At 37.9% G+C, this 26523-nt stretch overlaps 1 protein-coding gene across 1 annotated transcript in view; it reads right to left on the bottom strand.

Annotated features, from left to right (window-relative positions):
* Positions 1 to 26523, bottom strand: part of LOC126252611 (Ca(2+)/calmodulin-responsive adenylate cyclase) — a 370372-nt gene that overhangs the window by 90563 nt on the left and 253286 nt on the right. Inside the window, exon 18 of the mRNA XM_049953514.1 lies at positions 15007 to 15168. Within this exon, the coding sequence (XP_049809471.1) occupies positions 15007 to 15168 (162 nt within the window). The remainder of the gene's footprint in view (positions 1 to 15006; positions 15169 to 26523) is intronic.

Raw genomic sequence — 26523 nt, 5'->3', positions numbered from 1 at the left:
TTCATCTGGAGAAAAAAAAAATTTCAACAGTCGTACAGGGACTGGACAGCTCATTTGCAAGGGCTTCCTAGGGATTGCTGTTTCCACTGTTCTAATCCTCAGAGCAAACATGCTTAAATGGATTTCCTGGTTTGGGAGATGATACTGGTCCACTCTCCAGAACCAGCACACCATAATGACCTCTTAAGGCTCAATGTCCTATCTTCAGCATGTAGGCATTTCAAGTTGTATGAGGAACAACATTCACAGGCAGTCTGTGAATGTTTGTTTCCCATACAACTTGAAATGCCTTATCTATGTGCAGCAATTGCTCCTGATTATCTGATGAATAAATTCTGTAACGCATCATATGAACAATAAAGTCATTCCTTACCTGATGTCCGACTTTTACCAAACTTCCTTTTCATTGACCACCTGGGCTTCCATTTCTCTATATCTGATCTGCCATAAACCACTTAAAAAAGCATTTGTGAAGAAAAGAGGAATTTATTAACATCTAATATAAACTGAAATATTAGGAAGTCTTTTCTGAAGGTACTTGTCTGGAGCATATCCTTGTATGGAAGTGATATGTCGACTAAAGCTATTCAGACAAAAAGAGAATAAAAGCTTTTGAAATGTAGTGATAGTACGGGATATTACGTGGATGGATCAAATAACCAATGAGGAATTACGGAGTCAAATTGAGGAGAAAAGAAATTTGTGGCACAAATTGACTAAAAGAAGTCATTGACTGCTAAGACACTTCCTGAGACATAAAGGAATATTCAAACTGGAATGAAGGGAAGGGCGGGAGAGTAAAAATTGGAAACAAGAACCTACAGGTGGCTACAGTAAGCACGTTCAAATGGATAGAGGGTGCAGTAGTTATTCAGAGACGAAGAGGCTTACATTAAACAAGTCTTTGGACTGAAGGTGCAAATGATGCTCTACTCACAGCTCCAGATGGTGCTGGCTTCAGTCACACAGCTTGACGCTGATGCCAATGGGCATCATGGTGGTGGCTTCAGTCACACAGCTTGAGGCTATTGCCAATGGGCATCACAGTGGGGGTCAGATGCAGGGATCTGAGGAACGTCTAGCATGTCCCCGAGTTCCCAGATTGGTCCACTACTGTGGCCACCCTGGACACTGCCTGCACTGAGGCTGACCCCTCATCTGTGGTTGAGTGCAAGGTTGTTCCAAGGTGTGACAAGCAGTGAAAAACAGGGGGCTGATCAGAGGGCCTCCCCGATTCATCAAACAAACAGATTTCAAGTGGTGACTGTGTCTGATAAACATCCTGAGCCAGATGCAGACACTTGCCCTGTTTCAGGGGAAATCTCTTGGCCTGCATAATCTGGGCAGTCTTACAGGGTTGGATTACAGGTAGCTAGGAGTTCCAATATTAGGCATGTGACGGCACCCTTAGCAATATGGCTGCCAAGGAGGGGAAGGAATCCAGCATGTACTCTGTGTGCATACTGGGAGGAGTCATTCCAGATGTGGAAAAGCTGCTCCCAAATGCCATGAAGAACACTCTGCAACTGCAGTGGTGACTTACGCCAGTACTAATTATGTGTGTGTATCTTTGGATTGGAGTAGATTCTCTCTGGTATCAGGTAGCTCATAGAAGTGGTCAAGACTCCCAGTCTTGAGCTCACCATCTGTAGCACCATTGACAGGAATGACTATGGACTTTCAGTGCAGAAATGAGTAAAGGATCTGAATCAGAGGCTCAGTCAAGTTCTGCAGCCATGTGGGCTGCAGATTCCTTAACTCCACAGAGTGGTGGGTTTTCAGATTCTACTTAATAGGTCAAGGGTCCACGTCACACAGGAAGTGAATACGTATGTGGAGGGGGCTGGGCATTTTTAGGTTAGAGGGTCTCTGGAAACTACAGAAAGGGAGTCAGTCTGACAGGGGGCACGGCAAACACAAGACGAGGGTGGACCAGTAAACAATTCGTATTATAGTTGCAAACTGTCATAGCTGTTCCAGCTCCAAGCGCTAATAGGAAGCAGTGAGGCTCAAACTGTTATAGGTACAGTAAGTTGGTTCAAGCTGAGAAGTTCAGTGAAATTTTTACGAAGGATATAACCATGTTGGTAGAGTGTTTATTGCAGTCAGAAGCAATACTTTGTGGTAGAATTGATGTAGCTAGTTCCTGTGAATTACTATGGATAGAGATTATACTTGGCACCCGAGCAAATTAATGTGAGTGCTGATCAACAGAAACTCTGAATGATTTTTTCCCCTTAGCTTCCATGATAGTTTCCTACCTGTACCATAACTACTTGAAAATAGTGGGTTCTTCTGTATAATGTCAACTGGCAGAAGCACTCTCTTATCAGTAGCTTGGTAGTAAGGCTAAATTTTGTCGATGCACTTTGCATTTCAAATATCAAACAGTGAAGGTGACGCAAGAGGAGCAGAGATTCATTTCTGAAATAGATCATCACTGGTGATGAGTTATGACTACATCAGCATGATTGCAAAGGAAAATGACCCAGCACAGAGTGCAACTTGCTATGTTATCCAACAACAAAAAAGGTGGAAGTTGCTCCATCGGCAGTGAAAGTGATGGTGATCACATTCTTGACTGTCATGGAATGATGTACCAGCATGCAGTTCCCTCTTAAATTACTGTGCAGCAGCAGTATTGGCTAAAACTGAGGAAGCACAATGTAAGGAAATGACCAGAACTTTTTCAGACTGGGTGGTGACTTCATAATGAAAATGCACGGCCTCTTGTCGCAAATCAAGAGATGCAGTCTCTAGCTCAATTCAACATTACCTGTGTACCACATCCACCTCATAGCCCTGATCTTGCAACTTGTTACTTGTGACTTTTTTATTCCCACCACTACAGGCAAAGCTTCAGGGCATTTTAACAGAACTCCAAGACTGTGCTGAAGGAGACTGAAGCAATTCTCAAGAATGGCCTGCATCATGTGTTTGAAACCTGACAGAGATGCTAGAAAAAGTGCATTGAAATAGTAGGTGAGCACTTTGAAAAAGATCATGTAAACATTAAACTGGAGTAATAAACATCAGAGAAACATCAGTCTCAGTCTTTGTTGATCAGCAATTGTTATGGGCTGCTTTTACAAACCCTCAACTGATATGATACAGTTATTGAACAGTTCAAAAGAAACTTGAGTCCTACTTCAAATAGGTACCCCATTCATACAATAATAGTTGATGGGGGCTTCAATCTACACTCAATATGTTGTTGAAATTACTTGTTCAAAGCTGGTGGTAGGTATAAAACATTGTCAGAATTTGTAATGACTGCTTTCTCTGAAAATGATTTTGAACAATGAGTTCAGGAGTCCACTCAATGTATAAATGGTTGCATAAACATATTGGACCTCTTAGCACCAAATAACCCTGAGCAAATGACGAGCATCATGGATACAGGGACTAATGACCACAAGGTCGTTGTAGCAGGACTGAATACTGTAACATCCAAATCCACCAAAAACAAATACAAAATACATCTACTTAAAAAAGAAGATAATAATTTGCTTGATACATTCCTAAGAGATTTCTTCTAAACTGGCTGTGTAAGCATAGACCGGATGTTGTTTAAATTCAAAGAAATACTATCAATGACAATTGATAGATGTATGCCAAATAAATTAATAAGAGGTGGTACTTGTCCCCCATGGTACACAAAACAGGTGAGAAGTTGGAGAAGCAACAGAAGAAGAATGCCAACTTTAGAAGAACTCATAATCCCCAAAATTGGTGAAGTTTTACAGAAGCTCAAAATTTAGTCTGAACTTCACAATGTGAGATACTTTTATTAGTTTCCACAGTGAAGCTGTCTCAAAATCTAGCAGAAAACCCAAAGAAATTCTGGTCATGTTTAAAATACAGTAGCAGCAAGACACAATAAACACCTCCAATGTGTTATAGCGATGGAAATGGTACGGATGACCATGCCACTAAAGAAGAGTTACTAAACATTGTTTTCTGAAATTCCTTCACTAAAGAAGATGGAGGACATATTCCAGAATTCAAATAAAAAACAACTGCCAACATGAGTAACTTACAAGTAGATATCCTCAGAGTAGTGACGCAACTTAAATCCCTTAATCAAGGCAAGACTTCTGGTCCAGATTGTATGCCAATTAGGTTCCTTTCAGAGTATGCTGATATAACAACTCCATACTTAGCATATACAACACTCATTCACTGTACCTAAAGTCGGAAAGTTGCACATGTCAGTACCAATACCCAAGAAAGGAAATGGGGTAATCCACTGAATTACAGATCCATATGAATTACCTCAAAGAAAACGATTTATTGATGAATAGCCAACACAGATTCAGAAAATACCATTCTTATGAAAGACAACTAGCCCTTTATTCTCACGAAGTAATGAATACTATCGACAGTCGATGTCAAACTGATTCCATGTTTTTAGACTCCTGGAAGGCTTTTGACACCTGTCCTCACAAGCAGTTTCTAAACAAATTGCATGCTTACAGAGTATTGTATCAGTTGTGTAACTGGATCCATGATTTCCTGTCATAAAGGTCACAGTTCATAGTAACTGACAGGAAGTCATTGAGAAAAACAGAAGTAATATCTGGCATTCCCCATTCCCCAAGCAAGTGTTACAAGCCTTCTGCTGTTCCTGATCTACCTAAAGAATTTAGAAGATAATCTGGGCAGTCCTCTTAGATTGTTTGCAGGTGATGCTGCCATGTACCATCTTGTAAAGATACCTGCAGGTGTAAAAAGTGGCAGTTAACTCTAAATTATGAAAAATGTCAGGCCATCCTTTTGAGTTCTAAAAGGAATATGCTAAATTTTGATTGTACGATAAATAACACAAATCTGAAGGCTATAAATTTGAATAAACACTCAGGGATTGCAATTATAGATAACAAACTGGAATGATTTAATGATTACATATATCATGTTGCGGGGAATCCAAACCAATGGCTCCACTTTATAGACAGAACACTACGAAAATGCAAAAGGCCTACTAAAGAGACAGTGTATACTCTGTCCTCTTATGCAGAATTGCATGTGCTATGGGATCAAAATCAGACAAGATTGGCAGAGGAAATGAAAAAAGTTCAAAGGAGGTCAGCACATTTTTTATTATTGTGAAATAGGGGAGAGAATGCCATCAATATGATATGCAAATTGGGATGTCAATTATTAAAACAAAAAATGTTTTTTTATTACATTAAGATCTCATGAAATTTCAATCACCAACTTTCTCCTCCAATTGCAAAAATATTTTGTTGGCACCTACCAACAGAAGGAGAAATGGTCAGCATAATAAATCAGAGCTTGCCTGGAAAGATTAAAGTGTGTGTGTTTCGCCCACACACTTCGTGAGTGGAACAGTTGAGAAATAGCATCAAGATGTTTCAATGAACCCTCTGCCAGATACTTAATTGTGAATTGCAGAGTAATTATGTAGATGTAAATGTAGATGTAGATTCCAACAATGATGATGATGGCAGCAGCTGAGCAGCAGCAGTTGCATGAAAAATTGCCTTAACTGATGCTAGTGCATAAATTGAAAACTGACCATCACATGTGAACAGCATATCTGAATGTATCACCAATTTGTGCCACTAACACATTTGAGGAATTAAGTAATTGCTTGCTTCTATGGTGAGACCTGAAATACTGACATCTTTGGATGGAAGACATGATATTACCCAAAACACTATTGAGGAAGTTTAGAGCACTGGCCCTTGCAACAGACTGCAGAACAAACTGTGTCACCAACATACATTTCATGTAAGAACCGCAAAAGACAGGGTAAGAGACATCAAGGTTTGTACAGAAGTGTATGGATAGTTGGTTTGCCCTCACTCCATTTGAGAGTGGAAAGGGAAAGCAAATGACTAACAGCAGTGTAAGGTAACCTATAGCATGTACAGTATGGTACCTTCTGGTATGTGTATGTAGACGCTGATATAGATGTAGGAATTAAGTGCTATGACATAAGTAAATGATGCAATTTTGGATCTTTGTCTATCAGAATTGGAACAAATCATCATCTAATGGAGCCTCCTTGATGAAATGCAGGATACGTAGTATCAAGTAGTTAAAGAAAAAAGAAGAAGAAGAGAGACAGAAACAACCTGTAGGTTTTGATTTGCCAGTAAAAGACATGCATTGAAAGATTCATGAGATAGGGTGAATAAAATGGGTGATAATGTAATGGTACTGGCTAGTAGCACTCCAATACACACTATTTTTAACAGTTCCTTACGATACAAGTACACCAGCTTTTTAAAAACAATATGAGGCAATATATTTTATTGTAGTGTTCACTTCACTTCATAAATTGTAAGTCAACAATTGAAATATCACAATGGGAACATTAGAACTGAAGGCATGAACAAGGGTAGTTTATGAAAAATATTTATCAGAAGACAATGCAGAATACGCTAGAGATACAGACAGTTCAGAACAAACCCTAATTAATGAATAGAGGCTCAGATTGCTAACATGTTCCTTCACTGGTTTCAGTTTTTATATTTAAGCCGTTTTTCAATGGCTCTGAAAATGGCTTGAATATGAAACCTGAAACCAGTCATGGGATAAGGAAAATCTCAGCAACTGGAGCAACTATTCATTAATTCAATATACAGCTGCAATGCAACAGAATTCTCGAAACATGGAGAAACTAATACAAACCCAAATGTCAAAATTTCAGGAAAATTAAAATAGCACACATAACAGAACAGCAAGATGGGAAAGACAACACAATGAAGGGATTCCAGTGCTAAGCTAACTATTGCATATAAGTACTGTTAAATGTTCATAGTAGCTTATTCATTTCTTTGTTTCTTTTCTTCTTTAGTCTTAATCTTTGTCTCATTAAAGCTGCATTCATTTGAAAGGCTCAGGTGTTTACTTCCAACTGGTTCTGTTGATCTTGACATCACAATCAATTCCTTTCACTGATTAATGCTGCTTTTTGGACATCATTTGGCTTGAGGCTGTGAGCATACATATTCTTTCATGTCTGAATTTAATATTTTTGACATTTTCATAAGTTTATTTCTTAGTGTTGTTGCAGAGTGTGTGGTACATTGATGTGGTTACTGCTGGTTAGTCATGCTCAGTTTTGAAAACCGATCCTTGCGCTCCAACAACACTGTTTCATTTCATGCACATCTTGAGAACAAATCTGAACGAAACATCAAATCAAAAAGTGCAATTGATATTTGTTACAAGATGCAGGATCAGTTCAGTAAGTTTAAGAAAAAAATGTAGTGAATCAATAAATGCACAGCCATCTGAACTCAAGCAAGAGGTTACAACAAATTGTCTGTAGATAGAAGTGAAGCTGATTGAAATACAGGCTCAAGTAAACTCTTAACACAAGAGTGTAAAACAAACTCTAATGGACAGTACAGTAGTGAATAACAAGGTATTTCCTGTGAAAAATAAGTGTGACCAAAATAAAAATTCCGTCATTACTGTAGTTTTGGGTGTGAATAACAAAACTCTGATTTAGAATCGAAAGTACAGGAATTAGAGGAAACAATGAAGAATGTAAAAAATTGCAACACACCAAATGACATGAATTTGATCAAACAAGATGTAAGAACTCCAATGCAATAAAATCGAGATGCAGGTTGTAGGATGAAGATGATCACTGATAACATGGTCAGCCACGGACAATTTAAGGAATTTGAGTCACACAAATAATGAAATCCTGTTAATTTTATGAAATAATTTAGAATTGGGTACACATGAATTCAGGATGAGTCCTAAATAAAAAAAAATAAAAATAAAAAATAAAAAAATCTATATTTGTGTACGACACACGAGTGAAGGTGCTAGAGCATTGGGAAACAATGTGGCTGATCAATTCACTATATTTGCAGACATTGAAAGTGTATTCTTTCACAAGTATTGGTTGCTAGAGAAACAATGGAGAATCAAAGAAAAATTAATTTTGATACACAACTATGATTGCACCAGAGGATAAACACCGAATTTCCTTCAGAAATATTAGGATTAAAATAGTTATCTGGACCATCCCATCAGTGATGATGACCTGGTTATTACTTTAATAAAATATTGGCCATGAAAAGCATGAAGACAGTTAGCTTCAGGTACATTTGGTGATTTTGATGAGTCACTGACTGTTTACGAAAGATTGACAATGAGGGAGCACCAGATGAGTCTGAACAAGACACAGCACATTGCAGTCAGTATTTTCAGTGATGCAAAACACCTTGGCAAGATAACCTTGCTGCCCATCATGCAGTCAACAGAGTGATAATCAGCCAAGATATAATGAGATGTACAATGACAGTCACTATATAAATGGTGAGGCGAGAAAAAATTATTTTGAAAGAGGGACCAACAGAACCACTCTGGAATACATGAATAATTTAATGGGTTGTCTCCAAAGGTATGAATGATCGAATGTGATATGGAAAACATCAAGACTGAACTACTAAGGAATGTAGTACAAACTATAAATGATGCTCTGATTCCAGTGACTGAACTTGGTGCAGATGTTCATAAAATTGCAGGCATCGTAAACTCTGAATGTGATACTGCAGCAACTGGTCATAAAAGTCAAGCAGTTACTGGGCAAGTGCTCACTAGGTGTGAGATTTCAAAAAGACACTTTCATATGACTACATTGATTACTGAATGTTTAACTCTGGACAGGATTTTTGGTAACAACAGGTTGAGAAAATGCCGATGTAGAATTGATTTTGGAAGAGGAAGTTCAAGCATTGTGATAATAACAAAGAATTGGAAGTTAATTTCATCAGATCCATTGAAAAAGTGATCTCCATGAGTATGGGAGTTACGATTATTAAGACTGTAGACAATGTGATAAAAGTGCCAGTTTACATGAATGGTAAATGTCCATGGTGAGAGGAGAAGAAAGTTGGTAAGCCATGTGAAAAATTTGGGGGAAAAAATTGACAGTTTGAGTAAATTTTCCACATCTTACATAGAAGAATTGCGAGAAGTCTAACATTTCCACACAGAGGTATTTTCCAATAAATCTGGACTGTTTAAAGGATGTCAATGTTAAATTAAGTTGCAACCACAGTAACTGTTCAAGATGAATTCATTCTGGGTGGGGCCCCACAGTCTCAATAAATTTGATGAAGGAAATTATTTCACAAGACTGCTTTAAATCATTTTATTTGCGCTACTAGCTTTGGGCACTGCCCGCTCTCAAGTAAAGGGTAGGCACTGAAAACCTGCCAGCTCCTCCTGTCTGTGAAAACTCTTAATGTCAGTAACCAGTAACTCCATAATCAAAGAGAGATTTGAAAGAGCATGAATTTCTCTGTCAATAACTAGGCTTTTAGTGTACAGTTACACATGTAGAAACTTTCTGTATCATGTTATATTATTTTTTAAGAGGTCTTTTTGCTTCACCTCCAAAATTTAACAAATGGCATTACAAGATTTTCATTGCCTATCATGAAAGTGTATCTATAGCGTTATCTGTACAGTTTGCTTTCAGAGTATGACATCTGTTACCATGCTCCAAGAAAGAGCTTGGTGGGCAGAAGATGTGTCTAAGTCATATGGATCTTGCACCACCTTTCGCTATGTATCTACTACTGCCAGGCAGAAGAGAAACTTTAGAAAAGGAGATCAGGTATATGGCAGAGGATGACATAATCACAGGATCAGACGACAAATATTGTAATCTGATACACACAGTAATCAAAAAGGATGGCTCAGACAGAGACTTTTGGATGCCTGAACTATCAGCCTTGCAACTTTCTGCCCAGCAAGAGCAGGCAGAAAATACGGAAAAGCTTTTGCAAAAATTTAATGACACTTGTTACCTTAGCAGTTTTGATATAACAAGTAGTTATTAGCAGTTGGAGCTGGAGGAGACATGCTGAAAATCCACCACATTCTTGAACAATGAATGTCACTATCATTTCAAGCAGTTGTTGTTAGGTTTAAATGTTTCATCTGAAGAATTTGTTTAAGCTCTGGATAAGATCCCTGAGGAGAAGTTTTTGGAGAACGTAATAGTGTACACAGATAATATATTGGTTGCATCCACTTATTGGGAAGAGCACACACATATGCCAGAAAAAGTTCTGAATACATTTAAATGGGGTAGAGTTATGCTCAATCTGCAAAAATTGGAATTTGCAAGGGGGGGGGGGGGGCGGGAATAATTTTCAGGGCAAGTCATCCCACCAAGAGGAACTGAACAATACCCAAACAGATTAGAAGCAATTCAAAATATCCTGGTACCAGCTTATAAAAAAATAACTTTAATCCTATCTAGGCTTCTGTAATACTACCAATGCTTTATTAAAGGACACTGCTTATCATATGATTCATTGCAATTAATTAAGAAGAATTCCATGTGGACACCAGCTAGCAGGAAGAATTTGAAGAGATCAAGGAAGCAGCTCTTAGAAGCTCCGCTATTGTAACCACCAAATGTTCATAAATAATTTTATCCTGGGATGGATGCAAGTAAATTTGGTGCTGGAGCATGTTTACATAAAACAGTCATTAAAAATGATCAGGAACAACATTGTATGACAGCATTTTCAAGTCAAAATTTTTTAGTGTGGGAAAGCATGATGCCCTCACTATTGCTTGGGGCTCTGAGAGATTCAGCTATTTTTTCTCAGACAACATGCCATTGTACAGACAGGTCATTCACCATTATCCTTCCTGCTTCAGTGCAAACTGATATGTAACAAGATTGCGAGATGGGCTCTTGCTTTACAAGAATTTGACTTTGAAATCCAGTACATTCATGTTGAAAAAAGTATGATGCTTGATGCTTTTCACATCTTACAGAACACTTAAAGGATGTTTGCATTGAGACCCATGTGCAAAGGAAATCAAGATTATTTCATAAGAGTAGTTGGTGTAAAAGCAGATTAGAAAATTTCTATGCATTATAGAGATGGGATAGGAACCTGATGAAATACTTCAAATGGTAAAATGAAAAACCCAGACAAAAATCGAGAAAAGATCTGAAGTAATTACACCCACAAGATCAAAAGGAGAAGGAGCAGTTCAAGGCAGGGTGCTCTTTCCAATTGGCAATATTTTGTTGAAATTAGGTAGAATCTTAAGAGAACGTAACGTCAAAGTAATCTCCCGCCCTCCTACAAAAATGTACGCTCTTCTCAGTCTGGCAAAGGATGATCTGAGATTGCAGAAGGCTGGAATCGACAGAATACCTTGCCAGTGTGCAAAGCCTACATTGGTCAGACAACGCACACAGTGCATGAAATACGTGTTAAACTTGATCACCACACTCACCTATCGCAGCCCAGTAAGTCATCCATAGCCAAGCATTGTATCTCCACAGAACATTCCATGGATTACTTTGTCATAGGATTCTTGATCTTGACAGGATCCTTCTGGGATTCAGTTATTAAGGAATCAAGGGAAATACATTTAGTGCAAGATCTTATTAATTGTGTTGGTGGCTCTCAATTAGGCAAGGCATAGGACCCAGTGATTTCATTAATTTCTTCACGGTGGAAGCAAAAAAAGAGATAAAAAAAATTAACAACCTATGACACATCTAGTGACATTTAATTTTATTAATTTTGACATCTGAATTTTAACTTCATAGTACTAGAAACCTCCAGTGAAAAACACTCATCTATGATGGCAGAATGATTGTCAGCTGAAATATCATGGCAAGAAGTCTTAGTTATCTGGCTGCATTTCAGAAACTTCATGGAATATATTATTACACCTCATTCATAACAATATACTGCATCGAACATCTAACTGAAATGTAGAATACTTAAAGCTACGTATCCCTAAACAACAGGTGAAAAGTTTAATCAAATACATTTTATCAGTCACAAACATTTCTGTCCTAAGAAGTGCATACAGAAATTAGAAGAACAGGTAATTTTGACAAAATTTTGCAATGAGTAGAGAAGTTGTAAAAAGTTGTGCATGAAAATATACATGATAGGAAATAAAGGATTAATGTGCAAGTTTCTCAATCAATCGATGAAACTGAATTGGACTTTTTTCGTCGAATTCCAAGACTTAAATGAAACTTCACAGATTCTGGTGACTGTACAACTGTTCTCTAAATGCATTCCATTCTTTCTACTATGTAAAGCGAATAGCAAAATTATCATTAAGAAGTTAAAGAAAGAATATTTTGTAAATGTCTTCTCACTGACAATGTCCCACACTTTTGATCAAACATTTGGAATTAGTTTACCCTGGAACAGCAAGTCTGGCACATCTTGATCTTTCAACCTATTGCCTGGTATCAAATCCAGCTGAATGCATTGTCAGAGAATTAGGATAATTGTTTATAGCATATTGTGGCAAAATAAATTGAAATCAAACACACAAACTAGCAAGCTTTGCACACGTCGTTAATAATTTGGCTCATTAAAGCATGGAACCATCACCTTGTACTGTGTTGTTTGGCAAGAAGCCCGATACATTTTTGAAGAAACTATTCATTTCTGTGATCATCGTCAAGAACTATCACAAGATGAAAGGCAGAAGGTGGTACTGGAACAAATGAATAATATGCCATAGGCTAGGAAGTTAGCACAAAATAAACCAGTTCAATCAATTATCTATAAAGTAGTTGACTACATACTGTTAGATCTCTGATGAATTCATCATTGGTAAAGGATAAAATAAAGAAGTTCTATCAATGGTGTCTGGGACCATTTCATTATTGCAAGACTTATTCACCTGAATTCTGTGGAATTATAAATTTTGAATGAAGAAAAATATTTTGAAATCTACAAGGAAGAGGATATAAAAAATATCCTGAACAAAAGGACAAGAAAGTTTTTTTAAATTTCTGGTGTTATCTTGATATGTATAGTGTTTTGATAAGTAAGTGTGAAATAGACAGGTTGTGAATCCTACCAATGATAGTGTGTATAAAATCGCCACTTTTTGCTGTGCCAAACTACTTTGCGTGTGACTACTATTTACGTGTTCAACAGCATGGACAGCACAGATTTTATTTTTATTTGGTACAGTTGGCTGTTTTCTTTCTATTACTCTTGAGGTACCAGTGCACAAAGTTACATCATCCTGTACACGGAGGTCATTTGTGGGAGAGAGAGAATGTCAGCTCACATCGTATGAAGAATTAAAATGCCTTCCAATGTATGGCACTGCCAATCATGACTGCACAGGATGTGCAATGCGCTGGTCTGTCCACAGCAAGTTGCATGGAGTCAGAGTGTTTGTCAACAAGTCCACTTGAGCTACATGATGCCAGGAAACTTCAGTTGCTATAAAGCAGAGTGCTCACTAGTGCAGTGGATGATTAAGATGAATTAGTGCACTGTAAAATGTGTTCACACCCGGATATTCCAAATTCTGAAGTATTTACGTACAAACAAGTATTTACTTATGTAAATGGTGTGCCACAAATCTCTCTCTCTGCCCTACTCCCTTTTCTTTCTTTATTTCTGAGCTAGCCATTAATATTTATATGGTTAACTCTGACATATAATTCATCTTCTATGTACCTTTTATACAAGACATATTTAAACTTGCTACATGATCATGTAATTAGCTGATGTTTGCCTACAATAAAAATGCTTATTAGATGATGATTCTTCTTAAAGTCACACTCTTCCAAATATAATGATTTTTTTTTTTTAATAAGAGAGACTAGGATTTGCTGGTGTAAAGTCTACTTTTTTTTCCAAAGACATTTACAGAGTATGCAGAAAAAACAATGCTCATTGCAATTAGTAGATAGTGGATTAATTTCATACACACCTATAAACATTTTGCTAATTATATAATGCAAATGGCGGCATTTCTTAAAGTCTAATTATATACAAGCATTAGTTTTTGTGGAGAGAGATTTAAAGATTTTCGTGCTAAAAAGTGCCTATTGGTTACTAGTTACCTTCATATTATTAGCCACAATTTGTAATGACCCAAGGTTGGTACACTCTGATTCAAACTGAATCTACCAATGCCAGGTTTCTCTACCAATGTTTCAAATACCGTTATTTTTCATATTTGTATGAGTCTATTTTTTTCAGGGGAGTATGGTGTATCAATGTGTTTTCAGTTGTTACTTTTTCTTTGTCCTTTTTGAAACTGTTGGAAACATTTTGCAAGTTCAGACTGCAAGTATACCACATTATTTAGTTTCCTCAAAGGTTATCTGTGATTAGAACAAGGGTGTGTTGCTATTGTAAAGAATTGATCTCATTTGAAAATTTCTTTTCTTCAGGAAACAGATTCCTGGCCAATAGTGAATGAAGCAATATGAAATGGAACAAACATGTGAGGACTGATATGGAACAGCATGTGAGGATTGTGTTAGAGAAGAGGAGTGGTTGACTTCGGTTTATTGAGAGAATTTTGGGGAAGTGTGGTTCATCTCCAAAGGAGATGCTTGAGGACTGTTGAAGTTTTTGGGATCCACACTACGTGAGATTGAAGGAAGACACTGAAGCAGTTGAGAGGCGGGCTACTAGATTTGTTACTGGTAGGTTCAAACAACAAGCAAGTATTTTGGAGATGCTTTGGTAACTCAAACTGGAATCCCTGGACAGAAGGTGATGTTCTGTTTGAGGAATGTTACTGAGAAAATTTAGAGAACTAGAGCTTGAGAGCTGAGTGCAGAAAGATTATACTGCCACCAACATAGATTTTGCATAACGACCACGAAGATAAGTATGAGAAATCAGGAATCACATGGAGGCATACAGACAGTCATTTCTCCCTCGTTCTATTTGCAAGTGAAACACGAAAGGATATGACTAGTAGTGGTAAAGAGTACCCTCCATCATGTACCATATGGCAGCTTGTGGAGTATGTATGTAGATGTAGATTTAGAAACTACAGCTCCTGTTACGCTGCTGCTGCCGCCACTACTGCTACTTCTACCACAGCTGTAAATAGAGTCACTACATTCTAATACCAACAAAAAAAAAAGAAAAAAGAAAAAAAAAACCCACAACAATGAAAGCAACAGTATCAGCTATGGCAAATAATTATTTTAAGGTAATAGATAAATAACAAAACAAAACAAACCTCATCAAAGTCTGCAATTATCTCATTAAGCAGTCGAAGACACTCCACACCCTGATTGTTGCCATCCAGTTCAGTGTAGAATTCATGGTAATTTGTGACAGTTGCAAACACGACTCCGACTCTTGAGTAACTTTGGTGGTAGAGGTCCTGTGAAAGAGTGTTCTGTGCACCACAGCCACACAGAAGGACGGGAAAGGGAAAAAGAGTGCGTAGCATCAGTATACAAAGCTTACACTCAGCCATCAGCAGCTTCTATGCACTGCAGCTTGGTTATAGCGGGCCATAACAACTACTGCCTACATCCACAACAACAAGGAAGGGCCACTACAACCACTAAATTAAAAGGCTCACACAATATCTCTGTTATTAATGATTACATTTTCATTTGCAAGTTAGCTTTAATGAATATGTCACAATTCTACACGATTAGATACTTGCAAAATTTATTAAGTAAGTCACTGGTAACATACAAACTGAATTTTGTCTATGACCCTACCCTATCTAACTAACACACCCAATTTTATATGACGATATAACCAAGTTTAGAAGAAAATAAAGCAATCAAAGTGCATACAAAAATGCCACATAAATGGTTTGAGTAATTTGTTAAACATTAGGTAAAGTAAGGGAAATGCAACCACTTACCTATAGCACACTGATGTGTGTAGCATTAAAACACATAACAGAAAACAGCCTCGCCATGGCTGCGGGAGACTACATTTGGATGTCTGTGTGGTTGAGTGTGTGAAGGTGTGTACTTTAACTAGGAAAAATAGCAAGAACTAATTTGAATACGGTTTCCTGTTATACAATTTACATATCAGTCCAAAGGTGAGTGGTTGCATTTTCCTTATTTTACATACTATTCCACTGAGGAATTTCCATTATTGTTAACAGACATTAGTTAGAACAAAATCTTTTCAAATGTGTTGCATATTTTTGTGAGAGCTATTACCATCAAAAACAGGCGCATTTCGCATGCAAGGATTCTTTCCTTGTTAAACACAATCCAGTAGATGCCCTCTTCGACTGAATAACACAATTATAATGTCTACCAAAATAAAAATATTTTCTAAAAGTTCTGTGACACAGTCTTAATATAGTTATCTCATAATGTACAAACATGTGAAAAATTAACTCAAACTAAGCCAATTCATAAAAACCTAAGCTTCAACTAGACATCAGACTCTTAAGAGCATAATTTCTTAATCTGAAACAAATTTGTATAAAAATTTATCTATCTATGTATCTATGGATTTATCTACCTGTCAGTCTATCTATATTAGAAAGAATAGTGGCTGTTGTAATCTAAAGCTAATGAACTATAAATTTGCAAATTATAAACAACTAGTTTACTGAAAAACAGTATTTGGAAAAAGCTGACTAGAAAAATCTGACAATTTTTAGTTTAAAAATTATGCATCAGCAAGTGATGAACCGTTCAAGAAACAATGGCAATGCCAGTATTCATTCTACACTAATATACGAGTATGTATGGGGAAGCTCAGCATCAAAGCACCTTCACTGCTACTAACAAGCAGTTAATGCATAATTGGAGCACAGCTATAAATGACATCATTAAACATAAAGAATAATCGAAATTTAATGTTATTCTAAACAATAGTATGTTAAAATAATTCATGTCACTTAAGGTATTGAAAGAGGCTCTGCAGAGACTGATTCACTGAGAAGATTCTGAACATACAGTTTCTCTAAATGTGATCATTAAGTATGTCAAACTTCTCCTATTTTAATGATGTGTTATACTCCACTTCTGTTTTACAAACATGATGGTCCTGGAAATAAGTATCACGCTAAATACATGTGCACACTTCATTACAAGGTCTTGGAAAGGCATAAAAATAAAAATAAATATCTACATTGTATTTATGATTCTCAAATCACAATCTACAATGGAACCTTACGTAACAAGTACCTCTCATAACATGCAATTCGCATAATTAGCAAAACAAACTCTAAAAAAATGGCTCACTTAATGAGCAGTTTTCACATAATGAGAACAATTTAGTGTGACGTCACCAGTCATTCACATGCAGTGGGGAAAATGTTTATCAATATGAACACCTTTCACTCTCAGCAGAGGCATATGAACAACGTCTTTAGTACGTACTGCAATCTGGGTTTAGCACTCTTTCTGCTACCACCTTAGTGCAACTTGGGATCGAACATTTTTCTAAACTTGTGTTCACAGAGGGTAATTTTTTTGTGCAAATTTTAATAACCTTCGTAGAAATGTCCCTGAAGATAAAGCCACAAGAAGACAACCATAAGAGAAAGAAAATTACTTAGAAATGAAACATAAAATCACTGAAAAATGGAAACGTTTTGTGAGCATTGCTGATTTAGCAAGCACATAGAATTGGTCTATATCAACTACTTGGACTATCCTCAAGACCAAGGACACAATTAAGGAGATAGATGCTTCAGAGGGAGTATCTAAACAATAGTTTCATATTCTGGATGATGTCAAAAGGTTGCTCCTTATATGGCTAAATGAAAAGCAATTGCAAGGCGACACTTTTAATGAGAAAATCATTTGGGAGAAGGCGAGAATAATTTTTGCTGAACTTGTTAAGAAGATGACAGCATCATCAGTGGCCAACGAAGTGTTTAAGGGGAGCTGTGGGTGGTTTAAGAAGTTTAAGAGAAGAACCAGCATCCACAGCATTGTTAGGCACAGTGAAGCATGATCGTAGATTCTGACATTTTCTGCCACAACAGGTTTTTAATTGCGACGAGATGAGTCTATTCTGGAAACAGATGTTGAAGTGCACCTTTACAAAAGCAGAGGAGAATACATTGCCGGGTCACAAGCCAATGAATGACCTTCTTACACTACTATTCTGTGCAAATGCAAGTGGTGATTTGAAAATGAAGCTGCTGCATGTTTATCATTCAGAAACTCCAAAAGCCTTCAAGAAGTGTAAAATCCAGAAGAGCAGGTTAAATGTGATGTGGAGATCCAAGAACAAGGGTTCAGTGACATGTGACCTTTTTTGTGATCGGATCAATGAAGTGTTTGGTCCTTCAGTGAAAAAATATTTGCTCAATATGAATCTGCCACTCCATGTGTTGCTTGTTATGGACAACACTCCTGTCCATTCTCCAGGCCTGCAAAACCACTTCCTTGAAGAATTTCAATTTATCAACGGAATTTCTGCCTCCCAACAACACTCTGTTACTCCAGACTATAGATTAGCAGATTTCTAAATTTTAAGAAGCACTACACTAAAGCAATTTTCGAGCTTTGCTTCAAGTTGACTGAAGCCACCAATCTCACTCTAGAGAGTTTTGGAAATATCACTTCTACATCATTGCCTGCATCAAGATGATCGAAAAGCTGTGGGAAGGGGTTACCAAGAGAACTCTCACTTCTGCCTGGAAAAAGCTTTCACCAGAGTGCATAGTCAAATGTGACTCTGAAGCATTTGAGTTAGTATCTGTGGAGACTGAAATCAATGAGATTGAGTCTTTGGCCAAGAGCAAGGGACTAGAAGTGGATAACAATGATATAGATGAGCTTATGGAAGACCACAGCCTGGAGGAGGAGGAGGAAGAAACAGCAAAACAGCAGCCTTCTGGCACAATAAGAGAAATGCCAAAAGCACGGGAATCAGTTGCATCATGCACTGAAAATCATCACCCCAATAAAGCAGCCACTGCTATGTGCACTACAAATTTATTTGAAAAATAATGCTCCCCAAGTTTTGAAGCATCAGAAGAAACAAATGACTATAGGTAGCTTCCTGGAAAAAATGAATTAGTTCTGTGACAAGCATAATAAAGCGCATAATACTGCATGTATAATTTTCTTTGAATAAATGTCAGGAGTAAGATAAAACTTTTAGTACTTTTTCTGTGTGGAACACATTATCTTATTTAAAATTAATTTATATGGAATAAATGGTTTCGCTTAACAAGTGTTTCATACAATGGTAAGATTCTGGAACAAATTAAGCTCGCTATGCAAGGTTCCACTGTAATGTACAATGATAACCAACTACAATCTGTACGAATGCATGAATGAAAATATTGTTGTTATTAGTACTATTTGCCTCCTTCCACAGACACCATGGAGAGAGAATTTTGCCTATTTAGTTCTGTTTAAAAAGGAAACCTTCAGAAGACAAAGTATCCGTAACAGAAGAGCCAACAAATGAGATTTATGAGACAAAATATCTTCTACACCTGGAGACTACAAAAATTATACTGTACTATTTACAGCTTTCACAACAATGATATTTGAGGCTGTATTTCATTGTGTAACTGAAACTAAGGTACATTTAACCAGAGCACCATTCATCATAGCAGACAATGATGGTTACTGTTGGAAGAAGGCTGCACATGAACATCACTTGTTCCATCGTAATAGATGGAATGTGAAAAAAGAACAGATGGGAGAAGTAACAGAACCAGTGACTCAGTGGTGTTCAAGATTGGTACTTTAATAACAGAAACTGCACACAGTGATGAAAGGCACGGAAATAGACAACCCCCCCCCCCCCCCCCCATGAGGGCCTCAATTATAAGGTACAAAACAATATAATTCTTATGGTTCTTGTTCGATCATCCTTTGTAATTGACACAATTTGAGGAATACCTTATTTCAACCATGTAGGACAGTTAACATGATCTACTGTAGTCTTTTGTTGTGAGAGTGATTTGATGCATCTCTCCATGCAAATCTAACCCGTCCATGCCTCTACATCTGTGTGTAACAACACAACTTACATTGATTTGAACCTCTTTACTGTACACAAGCCTTGTTCTTCCTCTACAATGCCGCCTCCCCCCCCCCCCCTACCCCACCCACTTTCATTACTAATTTGATGATTCTATGATGTCCTGGGATGTGTCCTATCAACCAATCTTCCTTTTAGTCACACAAATTTCTTTCTCCCGCTACTCAATTTAGTACCTAATCATTAGTTGCTTGATGTATCCATCTAATCTTCAGCATTCGTCTGCAGCACTACATTACAAAGACTTCTATTCTTCTCTTGTCTAAACTGCTGATCATCTACACTTCTCTACAAGGTTACACTCAAGAGCAACACCTTCAGAAAAGACTTCCTAACAGTTAAATTTATATTCAGTGACAGAAAACGTACCTTTTTCAAAAATACTTTTCTTTCTATTGCCAGTCGGCACTTTATATCCTCTTCATCCATCATCAGTTATTTTGCTGCCCAAATAGCAGAACTCTCACTATTTTCAGTGTTTCATTTCATAGTCTAATTCCCTCAGCACTACATGATTTAATTAGATTAAATTCCATAACAATAGTTTTACTTTTGTTGATGTTGATCTTGTAATTTCTTTGAAAGATATCATCCATTCTGTTGAAATGCTCTTCTAACTCTTTTACCATCTCCGAAAGTTACAGTGACATCAACAAACCTCAAAATTTGACTACCCCTCCTCAAATTTTAATCCACTTTTGAAATTTCTCTTTGGTTTCCTTTACAGCTACCTCATTGTACAGATTAAATAACATTGGGGATAGGATGTATGCCTGTATTACTCCCTTCTCAACTTTCTGACTAGGGTTAATATTGCCTTGCGTGTTCTTGCATTTCTCCAGAACCCAAACTGATCTTCCCTGAGATCAGCCTCTAACAGTTTTTTCTTCTGTAAGTAATCTTTCTTCTGTTATTTAGCAACGATGACTTAATAAACAGATGGTTAGCACTTATCTTCTTTTGAAGTTTCAAGGTATTTTGCCTGTATCATATAACCTGGACACCAGGTGGCATAATTTTGTCAGGGCTAGCTCTCCCACAGATCTCAATAATTCTGAAACAATATAGTCCACTCCAGGAGCCTTGTTTCAACTTATGTCTCTCAATGCTCTGTCAAATTCTTCTCACAGTACCATATCTCTATAATATCTCCCATTTCACCTTCATCTACTTCCTCTTCTCTTTCTATATAACTGTTTTCAAATCTGATTCCCTTATATAGGCCCTCTATACATTTTTTAAGCTTTCCGTTCTTTGCTTAGTACTGGCTGTGTATCTAAGCTCTCGATATTCATACAGCTGCTTCTCTTTTCCTCATGGTCTCTAATTTTCTAATATCTTCCTAGTCATGCATGCTTCTAGCACATTACATTAGTCCTATAGCCATTGCTGCTTAGCCACTTTGCATTTCTTGTCTACATCATTTTATAGGTGTTATTTGCCTGCTTCATTTGCAGGATTATTATATTTTCTCCTTTAATTACTTAAATTCTGTTTCTCTTGTATTATCCACAGATTTCTGTAGGGCCTTGTCTTTCCCCCTACTGATCCTCTGCTGGCTTCACCATTTCATCTCTCATAGCTAACCACTTGTCCTTTATTGTTTTCCTTTTCCTCATTTCAGTCAATTGTTGCCAACAGGGCTACTTTTGAAATTCTAAACAACTGCTGGCTGTTTGAATTTATACAGCTCCTTTCTCCTTTTTTGCAATCTCTTCAGTTTTACTCTGAAGTTCATAACTAATAAATTATGGTCACTGTTCGCATCTGCCACTAGAAATGTTTTGCAGTTTAAAATTTCATATCAGAGCTGTGTCTTGCCATCATGTAGTCTACCTGAAACCTTTGAGTGTCTCCATGTCTCTTCCATATAGACAAACTTCTTTCATTATTTTTAAACCAAATATTGGAAAAGATTAAATCATTGTCAGTGCAAGATTCTACCTAGTGGCTACTCCTTTTAGAACTCTCCCTCCTATTCCTTTTCTCTCTTGTCCTTTTTGTTTCATTGAATTCCCATCCCATGTCAAAGTTAAATTTTTGTTCCATATAATTATCTGAATAATTTATTTTATCTTGTAATACATTTTTTTCAATCTCTTCATCATTTGCAGAGCTAGTTGCCATATAAATATGTACTATTGTGGCAGATGTGGCTTCGTGTCTACTTTGGCTATAGTAGTGAATTTCCTTCATGATTAGACTATTCCTGCAGTACTCCTATTCAATATTATATTTATACTCGTGTACTGACCTTACCGAAAGTTCTGTTCTTCCTGCCATCGCACTTCGTTAGTCCCTGTATATGTAACAGCAATCTATCCATTTTCCTTTTTGAATTCTCTAGTCTACCTACTTGGTTAAGAGATCTAACATTCCATCCTCAGATCTGTAAAATGGCAATTTTGTTTCTACTGATAATAGCATTTTCAGTACTTCACAAACAAGGGACTACTTCACCTGGAGAATATTGTACCCAAGGGTACGTTATTGTCATTAAACTGTACAGTACAGCTGCATGTCCTCAGAAAACACATTGGCTGTAGTTTTCCAATGTTTTAGCCTATCACAATTCACCATAGCAATGTCATGTTGGACAACATTACTAAGGCCATATCAGTCAGTCATCCAGACAGTTGCTCCTACTGACATAGCTGTTGCCACTTTTCAGGAACTATATGTTGTCAGTTGTATATTGGCCAATTTCAGTAAGGCCAGTGATAATACAATGTTTTGCCAAGAAGGTAATCACTGGGTCAGTTACCTTAGGCTTTGTGCAGGTCATGACAACTAAGCAAGGCGGATTAGGGTTTAAAATCACATTGTCAATTAGGGCAGGCACTAGACATGGAAAACAAGTTGACATTATTGAACTGAGATTTTTTCCCCCTTCAAAGGGGCCACCACAGCACTTGCCTTAAGTGATTTGGGGAAACCTAGATTAACCTGAATCTAGATGGTAGAAAAGGAATTTGAAACCTGTTCCTCCTTCATGCAATTTCAATGGTTGACCTATGTGTCATCTCAGTGAATGGGGTGAGAATAGTTTCTTTGATAACACTGTCCCACAAAGAGCAAATAGTACAGGATCTTCATGTTTTTCGTTCACTTCTATTCAAACTGACACTGAACTTTCTCACAATGAATCACATAATATTTGAAATAGTAAATTTGGGAAACTGAAAGCAGATGGCAAGTTCTTGCAAAGAGAAACATTCACAATCTCTATAAGGGATATCATTTCTAGATCAAAAGCGAGGCAATAATGAGACACACAGTGTTAATTCACTGAGCTCACACAGGCCTCTACTGCAAGTGCTGGGAATTCTGCAGTGACATCAGTTCCTTATGAGATTTATGGCTGGTAACAAGAACTTAGGTTTGAAAGTAACAGCAGCAGCTATTCAGAACTAACATTATTCCCAACTGCACCTACACCAGTCCTGTACAAATCAAATTCCCCTTTGATTTTTTTGTCTTTTCCCAACATAATGTAAACTACTGTGAGTTTACTTCTATTTTCTGTGATCTAAATAATTTCAATAAACTGCCTTGCTGTGAGCCATTCTCAATTTTGCATGCTGTCCACATTGGGATGAAGCTAATATTCCCAAATGTTTTCAGTTGTTTTGCTACCACATGCTACCTGAAATTGAGCAGTTTCTTCCTTTGTCATTACACCTACAATAATATATACTTCATGCTATCATTGTTCCAAGGAAACGAGAGGAGGAAGAGGAGGTGTTTGTGTGTGTGTGTGTGTGTGTGTGTGTGTGTGTGTGTGTGTGTGAGAGAGAGAGAGAGAGAGAGAGAGAGAGAGAGAGAGAGACTAAAAAGAAAACATGGCAATTCAGAAGCAGGCGTTCATATAAAGGTCATCTATAAAAATCTCCTTGCAATTATGAAGCCCTTAGTATGATTTTATACCAATCTGCGACTGAACATAAACAATAGGATAACAATTATTTTCAAATGCCTGTGGTACTATGACTGTCTCATCAAAAATAGTTTCAATGCTTTTGTTATTTTGTAAGGGCATTTAATCCATGAACTGGAATTCTGAAAGGTACCTAAGAGCAGTCAGCTTCTTTTCACTTTCAAATTATTTCACTTCATTTACATCTTCATCATCGTCATCATCATCCATCTCTTCTTAAATTGATTGTATCATCTGCAGCATATACTTTTGCTAAGATCTACATCTCACTAATGCCCACTCTACAATAGTGACAAACTATTTGAAAAGAAAAACAGATTTTGACTTCTTGAAGTGATACGATCTGCATTGCTCTTGAAAGGCCACTCTGACAAACTGCGCAGTTTCCACCATCTAGCTGGTGTCAAAGATCTCACTGCTTTGAGCATTTTTATGTTGCAATTCACAAATGCAGTGAAAATGAATGAAACAAATTAGATCATCATTAAAGAGTACCCCAGCACTATTTAAATATTAATGGTGCTGCTATGCATTATTTTCTTTGGATTTGGAAGCTGGTACTGTTAAACTGAAGTATGTTCGCAGGAGATGAGTTATTCCTCAACATGACTGGCATGATTGAATTGTAAAATGAAAATCATTAACTTCATTTCATAATAATTCTTTAGTTGCCTTTGTTTATTCCTTTTGATATATATGAATGCCATTAAAATAATAGAGGGAAACATTCCACGTGGGAAAAATATATCTAAAAACAAAGATGATGTGACTTACCGAACGAAAGCGCTGGCAGGTCGATAGACACACAAACAAACACAAACACACACACAAAATTCAAGCTTTCGCAAAAAAACTGTTGACTCATCAGGAAAGAGGGAAGGAGAGGGAAAGACGAAAGGATGTGGGTTTTAAGGGAGAGGGTAAGGAGTCATTCCAATCCCGGGAGCGGAAAGACTTACCTTAGGGGGAAAAAAGGTCGGGTATACACTCGCACACACACACATATATCCATCCACACATATACAGACACAATATGTGTATATGTGTGGATGGATATGTGTGTGTGTGCGAGTGTATACCCGTCCTTTTTTCCCCCTAGGGTAAGTCTTTCCGCTCCCGGGATTGGAATGACTCCTTACCCTCTCCCTTAAAACCCACATCCTTTCGTCTTTCCCTCTCCTTCCCTCTTTCCTGATAAGGCAACAGTTTGTTGCGAAAGCTTGAATTTTGTGTGTGTGTTTGTGTGTCTATCGACCTGCCAGCGCTTTCATTCGGTAAGTCATCTCATCTTTGTTTTTTATATATATGAGGCAACAGTTTGTTGCGAAAGCTTGAATTTTGTGTGTATGTTTGTGTTTGTTTGTGTGTCTATCGACGTGCCAGCGCTTTCATTTGGTAAGTCACATCATCTTTGTTTTTAGATATATTTTTCCCACGTGGAATGTTTCCCTCTATAAAGATGATGTGACTTACCAAACGAAAGCGCTGGCACATCGATAGACACACAAACAAACACAAACATACACACAAAATTCAAGCTTTCGCAACAAACTGTTGCCCCATCAGGAAAGAGGGAAGGAGAGGGAAAGACGAAAGGATGTGGGTTTTAAGGGAGAGGGTAAGGAGTCATTCCAATCCCGGGAGCGGAAAGACTTACCTTAGGGCGAAAAAAGGACAGGTATACACTCGCACACACACACACACACACACACACACATATCCATCCACACATATACAGACACAAGCAGACATATTTAAAGTTTGGGCAGAGATGTCAGTCGAGGCGGAAGTGAAGAGGCAAAGATGATGTTGAATGACAGGTGAGGTATGAGTGGCTGCAACTTGAAATTAGCGGAGATTGAGGCCTGGTGGGTGACGGGAAGAGAGGATATATTGAAGAGGAGAGTGTAAGGAGTCATTCCAATCCCGGGAGCGGAAAGACTTACCTTAGGGGGAAAAAAGGACGGGTATACACTCGCACGCACACACACATCCATCCGCACATACACCGCTGTGTATGTGCAGATGGATGTGTGTGTGCGTGCGGAGGTTGAGGCCTGGTGCGTAGTGGAAAGAAGAGGATATATTGAAGGGCAAGTTCCCATCTCCGGAGTTCTGATAGGTTGGTGTTAGTGGGAAGTATCCAGATAACCCGGACGGTGTAACACTGCGCCAAGATGTGCTGGCCGTGCACCAAGGCATGTTTAGCCACAGGGTGATCCTCGTTACCAACAAACACTGTCTGCCTGTGTCCATTCATGCGAATGGACAGTTTGTTGCTTGTCATTCCCACATAGAATGCATCACAGTGCAGGCAGGTCAGTTGGTAGATCACGTGGGTGCTTTCACACGTGGCTCTGCCTCTGATCGTGTACACCTTCCGGGTTACAGGACTGGAGTAGGTGGTGGTGGGAGGGTGCATGGGACAGGTTTTACACCGGGGGCAGTTACAAGGGTAGGAGCCAGAGGGTAGGGAAGGTGGTTTGGGGATTTCATAGGGATGAACTAAGAGGTTACGAAGGTTAGGTGGACGGCGGAAAGACACTCTTGGTGGAGTGGGGAGGATTTCATGAAGGATGGATCTCATTTCAGGGCAGGATTTGAGGAAGTCGTATCCCTGCTGGAGAGCCACATTCAGAATCTGATCCAGTCCCGGAAAGTATCCTGTCACAAGTGGGGCACTTTTGTGGTTCTTCTGTGGGAGGTTCTGGATTTGAGAGGATGAGGAAGTGGCTCTGGTTATTTGCTTCTGTACCAGGTTGGGAGGGTAGTTGCGGGATGCAAAAGCTGTTTTCAGGTTGTTGGTGTAATGCTTCA

This window comes from Schistocerca nitens, chromosome 4 (assembly GCF_023898315.1).
Source record: "Schistocerca nitens isolate TAMUIC-IGC-003100 chromosome 4, iqSchNite1.1, whole genome shotgun sequence".
Lineage (NCBI taxonomy): Eukaryota > Metazoa > Arthropoda > Insecta > Orthoptera > Acrididae > Schistocerca > Schistocerca nitens.
Note: the sequence above shows the minus strand (reverse complement) of the source record. Positions and strands in the feature narration are given on the sequence as shown.